This window comes from Ornithorhynchus anatinus, chromosome 5, assembly GCF_004115215.2.
Source record: "Ornithorhynchus anatinus isolate Pmale09 chromosome 5, mOrnAna1.pri.v4, whole genome shotgun sequence".
NCBI lineage: Eukaryota > Metazoa > Chordata > Mammalia > Monotremata > Ornithorhynchidae > Ornithorhynchus > Ornithorhynchus anatinus.
Genome location: NC_041732.1, coordinates 93,692,528 through 93,706,167, shown reverse-complemented (window position 1 = coordinate 93,706,167; position 13,640 = coordinate 93,692,528). Strand labels below are relative to the sequence as shown.

Genomic DNA, 13,640 nt, shown 5'->3' with positions numbered 1-13,640 from the left:
TCCCCCGAGAAAGGTCGCTTGGCAACCCAGGCCTACTTCTCCAGGAAGATAGATACCTCTCTTGGACCTGTGGGATGAGAAGCTAGATCTGTGGGAAAGCTGGGACCCGCTGCTGGAACTTTTCCTCCTGATGGCAGCCTGCTGCTCAGGAAAATGGACGTGTATGGATTCCACCGAAGCTGCGAGATTCACCGACTTGAGGGAGGCTGACGAATCTCTCCTTCCTCCCATCAAGGAGAGATCGTCATCAGAGTCATCCTTATCAGTGCCACTGCCAATGATGTCATCTTCATCCCATAAGCCGTGACACTGGAAATGGGAAAAGGAACGCGTGACTTTGTGGTTTCAGGGGCGAGCACCTGATGGTCCTGCCCTGAAAAACGGAGTCAGATCCCTGCTTCTGGATCACTGCCATCAACAGGGTCATTTCCTTTCAGAGTTCCTTTCACTCACCTTTCTGTTTATAAAAGGGACTTATGTCATAGGTGGAAAAGAGAGCTGGCAGAGGAGGGAACTGGTCTTTGAAGAAAACATTAGATTAGGCGAACTGGGTCAGATTTGAGATTTAACAAGCTCTGACTACAAGTGGATACCAAAGGGGGAAAGATTCACTCCTAGTATCAACTACTGACTAGCTGGCCATCACCTTGCACCCTCCTACCTCTCCTCCCTTCTCTCTTTCTACGGCCCACCCTGTAGGCTCCGCTCCTCTGCCGCCCACCTCCTAACCGTCCCCCGGTCTTGCCTATCCCGCCGTCGACCCGTGTCCCACATCCTCCCGCTGTCCTGGAATGCCCTCCCTCCTCCCCTCCACCAAACTAACGCTCTTCCCCTCTTCAAAGCCCTACTGAGAGCTCACCTCCTCCAAGAGGCCTTCCCAGACTGAGCTTCCCCTTTTTCCTCTGCTCCCTCTGCTCCCTCTCTGCCCCCCCTTCACCTCCCCTCAGCTAAGCCCCCTTTTCCCCCCTTTACCTCTGCTCCTCCCCCTCTCCCTTCGCCTCCCCTCAGCACTGTGCTCGTCCACTCATTCGTATATATTTTTATTACTCTATTTAATTTATTAATGAGATGTACATCCCCTTGATTCTATCTATTGCTACTGTTTTTGTCTGTCTGTCTCCCCCGATTAGACTGTAGGCCCGTCAGTTGGGCAGGGATTGTCTCTATCTGTTGCCGAATTGTACATTCCAAGCACTTAGTACAGTGGTCTGCACATAGTAAGCGCTCAATAAATACTATTGAATGAATGAATGGTCCTCATTTTTTTCATCCATTAATTGCAAATAATAATCCCCAGTTTCCTCCCTCTGATGAGGAAGGACTGAGGACTCCACTAGATTGAAAACTCCTTGAAAGCAGAAACTCTGTCACCTACTTTTATTGCACCTGGCCCCAGTAGGGACCCAGTAAATTTCATTGAATGCATGGGATTGCCACATTTCAGCCCGATTCTCCAACCACGTACACTTACTTCTTAGTAGTGGGTTGAGCACTTGTTTCAAGCAATGCAGCATATCCAGCCAGAATGCATCAAATACCCCTAGAGCATACTGGAAGAGTTAATGACCCCATCCACCCCCCAAAATGGCTAATTTGCCACCAGGGGCAACTTTATGAGAAGCAGCGTGGCTCAGTGGAAAGAGCACAGGCTTGGGAGACAGAGGTCACGGGTTTGAATTCCGGCGCCTCCACCTGCCAGCTGTGTGACTGTGGGCAGGTCACTTAACTTCTCTGGGCCTCAGTGACCTCATCTGTAAAATGGGCATTAAGACTGTGAGCCTCACGTGGGACAACCTGATTACCCTGTATCTACCCCAGTGCTAAGAACTGTGCTCTGCATATAGTAAGCGCTTGACAAATGCCAACATTATTATTATTATTTATGTTTGGGGAGATTTGAGCTCGTGATGGTCAACTGCTTTGCTGATTCTCTCTGACCCCGATCCTGCTACTGTTTGCTATTGGTTGTGTAAACAAAAAAAGGAAAAAGAACACGAAGGACAGAACCAAATGATCCTCTAATGTCAGAGATGGAGCTAAAGATGGGGGGAGGTTGAGTCATCTAACCTCACAGGTCATTCCTGTTGAATTTTACTGAAAATGCTGCCAGGGAGCATCAGGCCAATCTTATTGCTGCACCCTCTAGACTGTAAACTTGTGGTAGGCAGGGAATGTGTCTGTTTATTGTTGTATTGTTCTCTCCCAAGTGCTTAGTACAGTGGTCTGCACATAGTAAGCACTCAATAAATACGATTGACTGACTGACTTACCCACTAATGCCTGTGGGCTCGTGACCCGGAATACCTTTAAAATAGATCGGTGGAAGAACAGCGCCAGGAGCTGGATCAGGTCATAATGGACATAGCCCTCTTTCTTCTCAATGCCGATGATGTTAGGTGGGTGGTAAGGTTTGTCCTTGGTGTACTCCACATTCTTGTTCCAAGGAAAGAAGCCAAACTGGAAGAAATACTTGATCACGATGGCCACCTACACCAGAATGGAGTTGGGAAAAATGAACCTTCCGGACTCTCATGCCATTGGCTTTTCAGGTGTTAAAGAAACATTAGAAACCACTTGGGAGACTTTCTTAACTTTTACAACTGCACAGTGCAAGAAAATGGAGAGTTGAACTCGAGGGTTTTACCAAGGGGTTTCAAAACCTACAGGGATTTTCAGGCCCTGCCAAAAGTCAGCTTTCACTGACACCTCTCAATCAATCAATCAATCCATCATTTACATTTCTTGTACTCTTACCCTGTGCAGAGCACTGTACTAAGTACTTGGAAGACAACAAGAGCTAGTTGACACAATCCCTGCCCCCCAGTTTACTTCTGGGGCTGACCCTTGGCTCATCCAGATTGTGAATTATCTGTGGGAGGGGTCACCTCTTTACCAATTCTACTGTCCTGTAATCTCCCAAGTGCTTAGTGAAGTGGTCTATACATAATAGGTGCTAATAAGTAGTATAAATATTACTGATTGTTTCACTTGATTGACTCACCTGCCTGAAACTCCCTCCACCTTCAAATCTGCCAGTTTAGCTCTCTCCATTTTCAAAACCTTTCTGAAATCCCACCAGCTCCAAAAGCTTTCACCGATTTAATTTTTCTTCTCCTCAGTTTCCATCTACCCTTCTCAGCACTTCTGTACCCCATATCTCCTGTTGCACTTTTGCATAGATTAATTTACATAGTTTTCTATTTAAGCACTTCTTCCTTCTACCCATAATTTATTTTCGGTCTGTCTTTCCCGTTAGCCTGAAAACTCTCTGTGGCTACTCTACTCTCGCAAGTAGGTGCTTAGTACAGTGCTTGGCACACAGTAGGTGCTAAAGAAATATTACTGATTGGTTGACTGTACCGGTGGTCTTCTGACCGAGGGCAGGAGAACCTTCAGAATCTCAGTTCCATGATTTCACTTCCTTTCCTATCCATTTGTGGGACTTTACAAGGGGATTACTTTGCCATATTTTTAGGCAGTGACATGGTTCTATCTGTTTGTGGGACTTTACAAGGGGATTACTTTGCCATATTTTTAGGCACTGAAATGGTTTAGCGTCTGAAACCAAGTTTTCAGGGGAAACCTAAAAATGGCCTTTCACTGAACGCAGTATTAAGTCAGTGGTTTCGGGAGTTCTCCAGGAAAGTGTTCTACTATCATGGACTAAATGCTTCATAGCATAGACATCAACTTGATTGACTCACTGACTCCAAACCTCAAAATAGAGAAATAGATAACTTCCTGAGAATCGGCATGACCTAGTGGAAAGAGCACGGGCCTGGTAGTCAGAGGATCTGGGTTTTAATTCTGGTTCTGCCAATTGTTTGCTGTGTGCCCTTGAGCAAGTTATTTTACTTCTCTGTGCCTCAGTTTCCTCAGCTGTAAAATGAGGATAAATATATGTTCTTCCTCTTTCTTAGACTGTGAGCTCCATGTGGACTGTTTCCAACTTAATTAATTTGTATTTACCCCAGCGCTTAGAACACTGCTTAAGACAAAGTAAGCAATTTACAAATACATTAATAAGCAGAGAAACAGCATGGAGAGCATGGGCCTGGGAGTCAGAAGAACCTGGCTTCTAATCCCACTTCTGCCACTTGTCTGCTGGGTGACATCTGGTCCATCACTTAACTTCTCTGTGCCTCAGTTATTACTTCATCTGTAAAATGGAGATTAAGACTGTGAGTCCCATGTGGGATAGGGACTGTGTCCAACCTGATTAGATTGTATCTACCCCAGGGCTTAGGACAGTGCCATTATTACTACTATTATTACTAACAATTGCAATGACAATAAGAAGAATCTTAATAATAATTCCGGCATACGCATAGACTAGCTATCCAGGATTTCAATTATTCACCCCCCCATTGCTTCCCTTCCTCCTCTCAAGGTTCTTGGCTTTTGGCTATTTTGCTGTTTAAACAGCATGAGGGTAGACAGAAGAGACAAAAGGAGATGAAACTTCATTTTGGTCTATCAGAAAGGGTGAGGAAGCTACATGAGGTTTTGTTTATTTGTGATTTCTGAGTTTTCTACCACTGGGACTAAATATTTCATGGCCCACATTTTGACTTGACAATTCACTGATTTCAAACCTCAAAATAGAGAAATGGAGAACTTCCTGACACCTGGAGAGAGGAAAAATACATCTTTTTCTTTCTCCTTGTTTGACTTTATGCCGCCGTTATGTAAACAGTGGCTCCATTTTCTCAATTACTGTACTGTTGATGAACCTATTTGAAGAGATAGCGTCCTCGATCTTGAGGAATGCTGAAAACAAAGCCACATAAAAGAAATACACTTTTGCTACAGCGGCCATGAAGTCATGAAGACAAGCACAAAATGTCCCAATATCCAAAGGAAATGGTTCAGGGGACAGTGAAAATCAGTCTGAGGGACTCAAAGAAATTTAATATAACTAGTTTCTCCTTTTATTTACTTTTCAATTGGTTTTCATGAGACTCTACATTTGTGAAAGAACTGCATGCTTATCTGCTGCAGCAAATTATTATATTAACATCTGTCATGCCTCTAGACTGTAAACTCGTTGTGGGCAGGGATTATGTCCATTTATTTTTATATGGTACCCTCCCAGGCACTCGTGTGCTCTGCACACAGCAAGTGCTCAATAAATATGATTGACTCAATGAATCAGTGAATCAAATGCTTGTGTCTGTTTCCTTGCCTAGTGAAGCAGCGTGGCTCAGTGGAAAGAGCACGGGCTTTGGAGTCAGGGCTCATGAGTTCGAATCCCAGCTCTGCCACTTGTCAGCTGTGTGACTGTGGGCAAGTCACTTAACTTCTCTGTGCTTCAGTTCCCTCGTCTGTAAAATGGGGATTAAGACTGGGGGCCCACATGGGACAACCTGATTCCCGTGTGTCTACCCCAGCGCTTAGAACAGTGCTCGGCACATAGTAAGCGCTTAACAAATACCAACATTATTATTATATGGGAGTGATAATAAATGAGAGTACATGGAAAGAAGGGAAAATACCAGCAAAGTATTTGCTAAAGACCATTCTGCAGGCCTAATGGAAAACTTTCTGGCTTAATGTTTCAGAAAACTATTTGTAGGGCTGTGCTTTGAACTTGCACAAACACCGATGCCCACAACCAGGCTATCTAAGTGTCTGAAGGTAAATCTCATCCCCAGGACCAGAATGGGTTATGTGTTCCCATAGCCCCAAGAGGAGTGGCATACCCAGCATTACATGCGATAAGCACTCTGATCCGAAAGCTAAAATCCTCGGGGATGGCAGCCCACAGAATTCCTGGGTCAGTAGGGATGGCATACCTCCGTGTAGACGATGGCGGTCATCCAGAAACGCCGGCTTGGCCGGGGGACAGACAGCATAGCCCAGAGGAAGATCAGGATGGGAAGCACCAGGGTGATCATGGAAGCCGAGATCATGTGATTGAGGATGATCACAAAGTAACACACCATCTCAGACCGGGCCACCAGCGTATTATACAGGGCGTATACCAGGAGCAGGAATCGCGGTTGGCCGACGTAAAATCTCTCTGAGTCCTCCAACTCTTTATCCTGGAACATCCTGGTGAGAGACGATGAATGTGATTTTCATCCTTTAGGCTGTGCTGGAAATCGGTAAAGAACTCACAAATTTCGAATCTCAAGCAAACTTGAAGGAACTCTGAGGGCCGAGAAAAATTCCATTTTATTCAATCCCTTTAAAGCCAACCTCTCAATCCCCATATTTGTTACACATGTATCAGGGGTAAGTGGTATCTGAATGAACCATGTTAATTCTATAATAATTATATAATTATCTAATGATCATAATAATAATGGTAATATTTATTAAATACTTAATCTGTGCCAAGCACTCTACTGGAATAGATACAAGATAATCAGGGTGCACACATGGGGCTCCCACGTTACTTTAGGGAAGCACCGTGGCCTAGAGGAAAGACCTGGATTCTAATCCCGGCTCTCCTACTTGCCTGCTGTGTGATCTTGGGCAAGTCACTTGACTTCTCTGCTCAGTTTCCTCATCTGTAAAATGGGGATTCGATGCCCGTTCTTTCCCCTTCCCATGGGACCATGAGACCCATGAAGGGTTAGGAACTGTGTCCAAACTGATTATCTTGTATCCGCCCCAGCACTTAGTACAGCGCTTGGCCCACAGTAAGTGCTTAACAAGCACCATAATTTTATCATCATTATTATCACAATCATTACTAAGAGCATCTCTCCATAGCCCCTCTTGGAGACCACACTTTTTAGTGGGTGTTCGAGTCCCAGATATAGTTAAAGCTTAAAGAGTCACTAGCAAATTCCACCTCATTCATCCAGAGATCACAAATTTCAACGAATGTAAAGTTTGGTCTGAATTTCTGAGCCTCCTCTAGAGGATGGGTAGGGAAATGAGCCAATGTAGAAAGTCTCAGAAAACGGTGTTTTATCTGCTTACTGGGTTCTTACTTGTTTAGAAGAAGCTCACTGGCTGTCAGCTCGTGGGTCAGCGGGGGCAAGATGCTGGAGCCCAATTTGTCCGTCCGGCTATCGTCGGGACTTACAACCATGTGGTTCTTGTCGGCGGAGTCGTCCTGGGAGCTGAAGGAGAGGTGCTCGAAACTGACCGCTTTGCTGTAGGATGGTGGGGCCTCCACATCCAGGTCAGTGGTGTAGTACCGCGGGATGGAGGGGTCGGGCGTGAGGCTGATCTCTTCGGACCCCTCGTCGTACTCTTCTTCCTCATCTTCTGGAGGGGGCGGGGAGACTCCGCCCTCTTCCTCATGCTCTGCCTCCACTTCCTCGATGGTTTCAGTTGTCCCCTGGCGCGAATACAGCATGGTGCACTGGGTGGGTTCACTGTCGGGGAGAACGGAGTGGCAGAGAAGCTTTGTCTTAGCATGGTGATGCCTCAGAAAATTTTGCTGACCTGAAGACAACACTAAAATCCCCCTGAGGAAACCAACAAGGTCCTCGTTGTACATTGAGTCCCTTGTTTGCTTTGATTACCTACTGGCGAGACTGAGACTAGGCCCAGCCCTGCTGCCTCTGAGCGGAGACCGGTGGAGCTCAGTGAGATGGATTTGAGCGGAGTGAAGTTAGAGCAAGTCAGCATTCCCATCCGTAGGTGGAATTTTCCCAGATTCTACCACTCACCTGTGGGAGGCCTCGATGTTCTCTTCCAGGCCCAGGCAGAAGGGAGAATGTTCAGATCCAGTTAGTTATTTAGAAAACAGACTGCTTACAGCAAGCAGAAGCCTTACCGTTTTTGATCTGGACGTCTCGGCAGAGACCTCATCAAAAGACTCCCGGGACCCACTCCGATCTGATTCTATACCAAGGTGGCTTGGTGCACCTAGACTTGAAGAGCCCAAGAACCCACCTAAGAGAAATAACTAGGAGGTGTCTAGGTTCCTCTCTTACTGTGAAACCGGCCCGGCAGTTCACACCTTTCTCTTTCCTCTGTTTCTGAGTCTCTTTACCATCTTTCTAGACTCCTAGACTTTGATTTGTCCAAATTCACCTCACGGAGTAATTATTTAGTGGGTTTTTCTCCATCTTTTCCTCACCCATCCGTGGGGACGGGGGGGTCTCTAGGCCCTTCCACTCCCAACCTCCTGCTTGTCTAATTCCCTTTCCTCCTCCACTCGGTGCCTTCCCTAGCTTTTCAGTCTCCCATCCTCCCATCCTCTTGCTTGCAGGTCCAATCAGAAAGACAGGCCCCTGAACATGACAGGAACAGCCAGGGGCTGGGCCTCTCTGGCTCTCACACCGAAGGGGTTGAAAACTGTCTGTGTTCTTGTGTTCCAGCATGGAAAGTCAGGACCCAAAGCCCTTTAGCCCTCTGGTTCCACCCCTGAGAGTGAAGTTGGGGAAAGGAAAAGGGGCTGGGAGAAAGGTCCAGGGGAACCTGAGCTGATGTGGAACTGCCCCAGGAGTGCTGACCCAGACCCAAGCCTGTTGCTGAAATCTTCACACCCTGGAAAGGTGTGTCATTTGAAGTCTGCCTATTCCAAGGAGGACAGAACCCTTGGGGTGGTAGGGGGCAGGGAAGACCGAGAATGACTCCAAGGTACCTGTGGATCTGGGGGTCCCGCCTGGATCGAAATTGACATCCAGGACAAGACCGATATCCCAGACCTGCTCCTCTGGGGCTAGGGGCTTCCCAAAGCCCAGTGAAGGTTACCCACTTCCAACTATAGCCCACACTGTCCCAGCCTACACCGGGATGGTCCAGGGCTCCTAGGTTTGATGAGACACCATAACATTATCACAAACGGCTCCACGGGATGAAGTCAGCGATACCTGATCGGTCTTTTTTCCAGGAGCCGGCATTACATATCTTTACCTTCGGCTTGGCTGGCATTCTTAAATTAAGCTGTCCAATTTTATCAGAGAGACCAAATTCCAGAAGGTGATTCAATGAAGGTATCTTTGGATTGTAATGAGAAGCCCGGTAATTTGAAATCAGTGCCTTAAGGAAGGTTTTAGAAGATAATGCCAAGGCTGAAATAGGAAATAAACCAGCCCCAGACAGATCGTTCTAGGAGAATGTAGTATCCTGTGGTATAATGACTTATTTTTTTGGCTCAGAAAGGTTTATTTCTGAAATGTGATGGAAAACATTCTGACTTTTAAAGTCATGCAACCATATAAAATGTGGACAGGTTGATTCCTAAATTGTTAAAAATGTAACTAAATAAGACACTCTATTCCCTTTCATTTGGAATGAGCAAATAATTAAAAAGGGTTCACCACCTTTCCTGACATTTTTCCTCTCCACCCCCTCACTCAGACAAGACTTTAAATCAAAGCCATCCCTACAAGTTTCACAGCAGTCCTTTCTTGGTTATGAGAAACTATGCCATCAAATCAAAGGGGACAAACCCAAACGGCATAATTTGGGGGCCACGCGTCTGTTGGGAGCTGCTCTCTTTGCCAGCCCCAAATTTGCCCCGGTAAAGGTGGTGATTCTGTTTTTGTTAACGATCATGCAGAGTATTCCAACACCAACACATTTGCCAACACAGATGAGGGGACGGGTTGGTATAGGAATAAGACAAAGCATGCACGAGTAAGCACCTTGATGCTAAACTGCCACTGTCAGCTGAAGAGGAGGACATATCCATGCTGTACATTTTACGAAGCCTAGGTCGGGCACGCTCACTTGTTTTAGGAACAGTGTCTGGTCCATCTAAATCATCAAGGGTAGACTGCCTTGAGAACAGCATGGTTGCTTCAGTGTAGCAGCTAGCAGCCAAATAGTTACAAAGACACAGTGTTAAACACCAATGAAACATTAAGGTTACACACGGATCAGTTAACTAATGTACAGGCCATGCAGCAAAACATACAACAACAACAACAACAACAACAACATTAACAACAAAGGTTCTGAGAGAAGATAAGGACCTGCTTGGAACTGTAAGGATAAATGATTCCTTCGCATTGCTAGTTTTTTCTAGAAATAACTAAGGGGGTGATCGTAAGTGTACCTCCGGATGCAGTTACATGCAGTGCCCCAAAAGAAGTAATGTGGACTGTAATGCTGTGCAGAGAAAGGTTTCCAAAATTAAACCACCACATCCCTGGAAAAACAAAACAAAACCAAACATAAAAAATACCCCGAATGTCTCTGGATAGCCTTACACGTCCTGTAACTCCATGGCACTACATGAACCTGGGCTTCTTGGTCACATTTTGAGGTCAAATTGCTTTGGTGGAAGTATCACACCCATTCAAGAATCCACACTGAAGTGTTTATACTGATGTTTTTAAAAAATGCACGTATGAAAAAGGTGTGCATGCTATAAGCAACAAGATGGCTTTATCACCCAGTTTCCAATTTGATATTAGCTTATCCCAGCGAAACCACGCTGGAAGCATTCCGTAGATTTGATCCAAAGGGACCACCATCTGGCAAAAGGGAAAACATTTTTTCCCCCACGCCAAATTGTAGCAGTGACGAGGAACCATTTTTTCTTTAACTTTTCATTTTGCTCCAATTGGTTTCTAATCATTTGTTCCATCATTTCCAGATGTTTGAAGTGCATGCCTTCAGAGGAGGAAGTTTACCCTCCAAAACCCTTATCTCCTTTCACCAGCGGATAAATGGAGCACAACAAGTAGGGTAAGTCATAAATTCAGGAAGGTGATGTTACTGGATCAATGAAAAGAAGCAAATGAGAGTTATGAGAAAGAAGTAATTTCCACCATAGACATGTTCCAAACCAACAGGAAGGGAGAAAAACACAAAGATATTATTCCTTACTCTGCCGAGTATATATTTTTTTTTTGCTTCTGCATAAAGAACAGCATTTAAAACCTCAGAGGCTAAACAGGCTGTTGCACAGTTATCAGAAACATTTATTCAGAGCCCACAGCAGGCATTTCCTAGGCCAAACTCAGAGGGAAAGTTGGTGATCCAGAGAAAACCCTCTTTGATACTGAGCAGCAGCTGGAGGGATTTCACCGCTATAATCTTCCAGTTCAAAATATACTCCCAGGTGAGGTGATGGCCACATCTCTCTGTAGGTCAGGGGCTTGAGGCAAAACATGTCCTCTCCCCAGATATTTTGGTGAAAAAATCCCCATTCCAGACCGGGTGTTCAGGACAAATAGAAGGAAACAATCTTTTATACTGTGTTTGGGAAGTGTTATGTTCATGTCAGAGAACCATGTTCAGAGAACCATGTTCAGAGAACCATGTTCAGAGATATGTTCAGATATGTTCAGATATGTTCAGAGAAGCAGCGTGGCTCAGTGGAAAGAGCATGGGCTTTGGAGTCAGGGCTCATGAGTTCGAATCCCAGCTCTGCCACTTGTCGGCTGTGTGACTGTGGGCAAGTCACTTAACTTCTCTGTGCCTCAGTTCCCTCATCTGTAAAATGGGGATTAAGACTGTGAGCCCCACGTGGGACAACCTGATTCCCCTATGTCTACCCCAGCGCTTAGAACAGTGCTCGGCACATAGTAAGCGCTTAACAAATACCAACATTATTATGTCAAAAGGAACAAGCAGTTGAATAGAACGAATGTGGAGTTTTTCAAAATAGATTCTAGGTACCAAGGCATATTATTAACTCTGCATGAGGTCTCAGGAGTTCGAAGGTTAGGGGGCAAAAGAGAAGATCAAATGTCATCCCCTGCATGTGTTTCTGCTTTTGGATACAAGAGTTCTTCCTAGCTATGTTGAAAATGAGCTACCAGCTCCACTGGAGTTTTCTAATATTTTCTGTCTTGAAAAATCCTGAAAAATCAGGACTCAAATTTCCGGGAAATTTTCATGGCTTTATAAAAGTTGCAGAACGAGGACTTAAAAATCCTGAGAAAAATCTAGCAATCATTTAATTCAGCCCCCTCTCAGGGAAATTCCCTTAAATTCCCTTAAACAAGCCATTCAAGTTACAATAAGCTTTGCTGTAGTTCACTTCCTCTTTAGCAAGACAAACAAAATAAGATCATCATCCAGATTTAGCCTTTAATTTTTCATTGATTTAATCTGTTTGACAGTGGATTTTCTCACATTATCTGGACTTGAAACGAGTGATTTATAACATCGCACAGAAGTCCAAGGATCCAAACTGAGGTGCTACATTTTTCACCATGACATCTCCCAAATTCCTCCTGACCCCCACCACCTCCCCACAGCAATGCTCTGAACACTAAATGACTTGTACAGAAATGTCTACGGTAGAAGTGGGAAATCTGTCTTTCTTGGGAAGTCAAAGTTGAAGAGGACAGGGGAAAAAGCATACTAGAGCTCTCCATAGAAACAACACGTGATAAGCATGTAAATGCCTATGCATCTTGCCCTAGAATTATAACAATGAAGCCAGACCGGGGGCCATTTTAAAGTTCCGGTCCCTACCATTGGCAGTGAATATCAGAAAACATTGAATTTTTTCATATGGCACAGCCCAGTTGTCTGTTTTTCTTGTATGATGTGACTCCCAGTGCTTAGAACAGTGCTTGGCACAGAGCAAGTGCTTAACAAACACCATCATTATTATTAAGCAGCAGTAACAGTTGTCATGCAGTAACACATTCAGTTGCTTTTTCTTTGTGGTGTGCTTTAAATCAAAATATGTAATAGTTCATTTGTCAAATCTAGCTTTTAGTCTGACTTGTTTTCATTGCTTACTATAAAATGATGAACCATGTGTATTCAATTTCATAATATGAATAATTTAAAGACAATTTTATGTTCAGTAGTTCTGATGAACTAAGAGAAGCAGCTTGGCTCAGTGGAAAGAGCCCGGGCTTGGGAGTCAGAGGTCATGGGTTCTAATCCCATCTCTGCCGCTTGTCAGCTGTGTGACTTTGGGCAAGTCACTTAACTTCTCTGTGCCTCAGTTACCTCATCTGTAAAATGGGGATTAAAACTGTGAGCCCCACATGGGACAACCTGATCATCTTGTGTCCCCCAAGCGCTTAGAACAGTGCTTTGCACATAATAAGCACTTAACAAATGCCATTATTATTATTATTATTATTATTAATGAAATTTGTACTGAGCATTGAAGCAGTGTGGCATAGTGGATAGAGCACGGGCCTGGGAGTCAGAAGGTCATGGGTTCTCAATGGGCAGGGATTGTCTCTATCTGTTGCCAAATTGTACATTTCAAGCACTTAGTACAGTGCTCTGCACATAGTAAGCACTCTATAAATCTACTGAATGAATGAATAATCCTGGCTCCACCACCTGTCTGTTGTGTGACCTTGGGCAAGTCACTTCACTTTTCAGCACTTAGAAAAGTGCTTGGCACACAGTAAGCGCTTAACAAATACCACGATCACCACGGAGTTGGTAGTAGAAGACCAGTAAAAGCAGCATTTATGGAGTTCCCAGAAACAGGAGAGCTACCTCCTAATGAAAGAGTAAGATACTTAGAGGGAAGCTGAGTGGTCCAGGTGTCCAACATTTTAAGTGAGTGAGGAGCAACATGGCCTAGTGGAAAGAGCATAGAACTGGAAGTCAGGAGACCTGCGTTCTAATTCCTGCTCTGCCACCGGCCTATGTAACCGCGGGCCTCAACTTACTTATCTGTCAAATGGGGACAATGAACCTGCTTTTAAATTGTGAGCCCTGGGTGGGACAAGGACTGAATCTGAGTTAATTATCTTGGTTGTCTTTTATTACTTAGCACATAGGGTGCACTTAAT

The 13,640-nt window shown here is 44.8% G+C and overlaps 1 protein-coding gene across 3 annotated transcripts in view; it reads right to left on the bottom strand.

The window, feature by feature from the left end:
* The window catches only part of PIEZO2 (piezo type mechanosensitive ion channel component 2), a 522,557-nt gene that overhangs the window by 37,604 nt on the left and 471,313 nt on the right, over window positions 1-13,640 (bottom strand). For all 3 annotated transcript variants that reach the window (XM_029065631.2, XM_029065630.2, XM_029065632.2), the window contains 4 exons: window positions 6,945-7,334; window positions 5,796-6,054; window positions 2,305-2,487; window positions 57-309 (listed from right to left, as the gene is read on the bottom strand). In XM_029065631.2, the coding sequence (XP_028921464.1) occupies window positions 57-309; window positions 2,305-2,487; window positions 5,796-6,054; window positions 6,945-7,334 (1,085 nt within the window). The remainder of the gene's footprint in view (window positions 1-56; window positions 310-2,304; window positions 2,488-5,795; window positions 6,055-6,944; window positions 7,335-13,640) is intronic.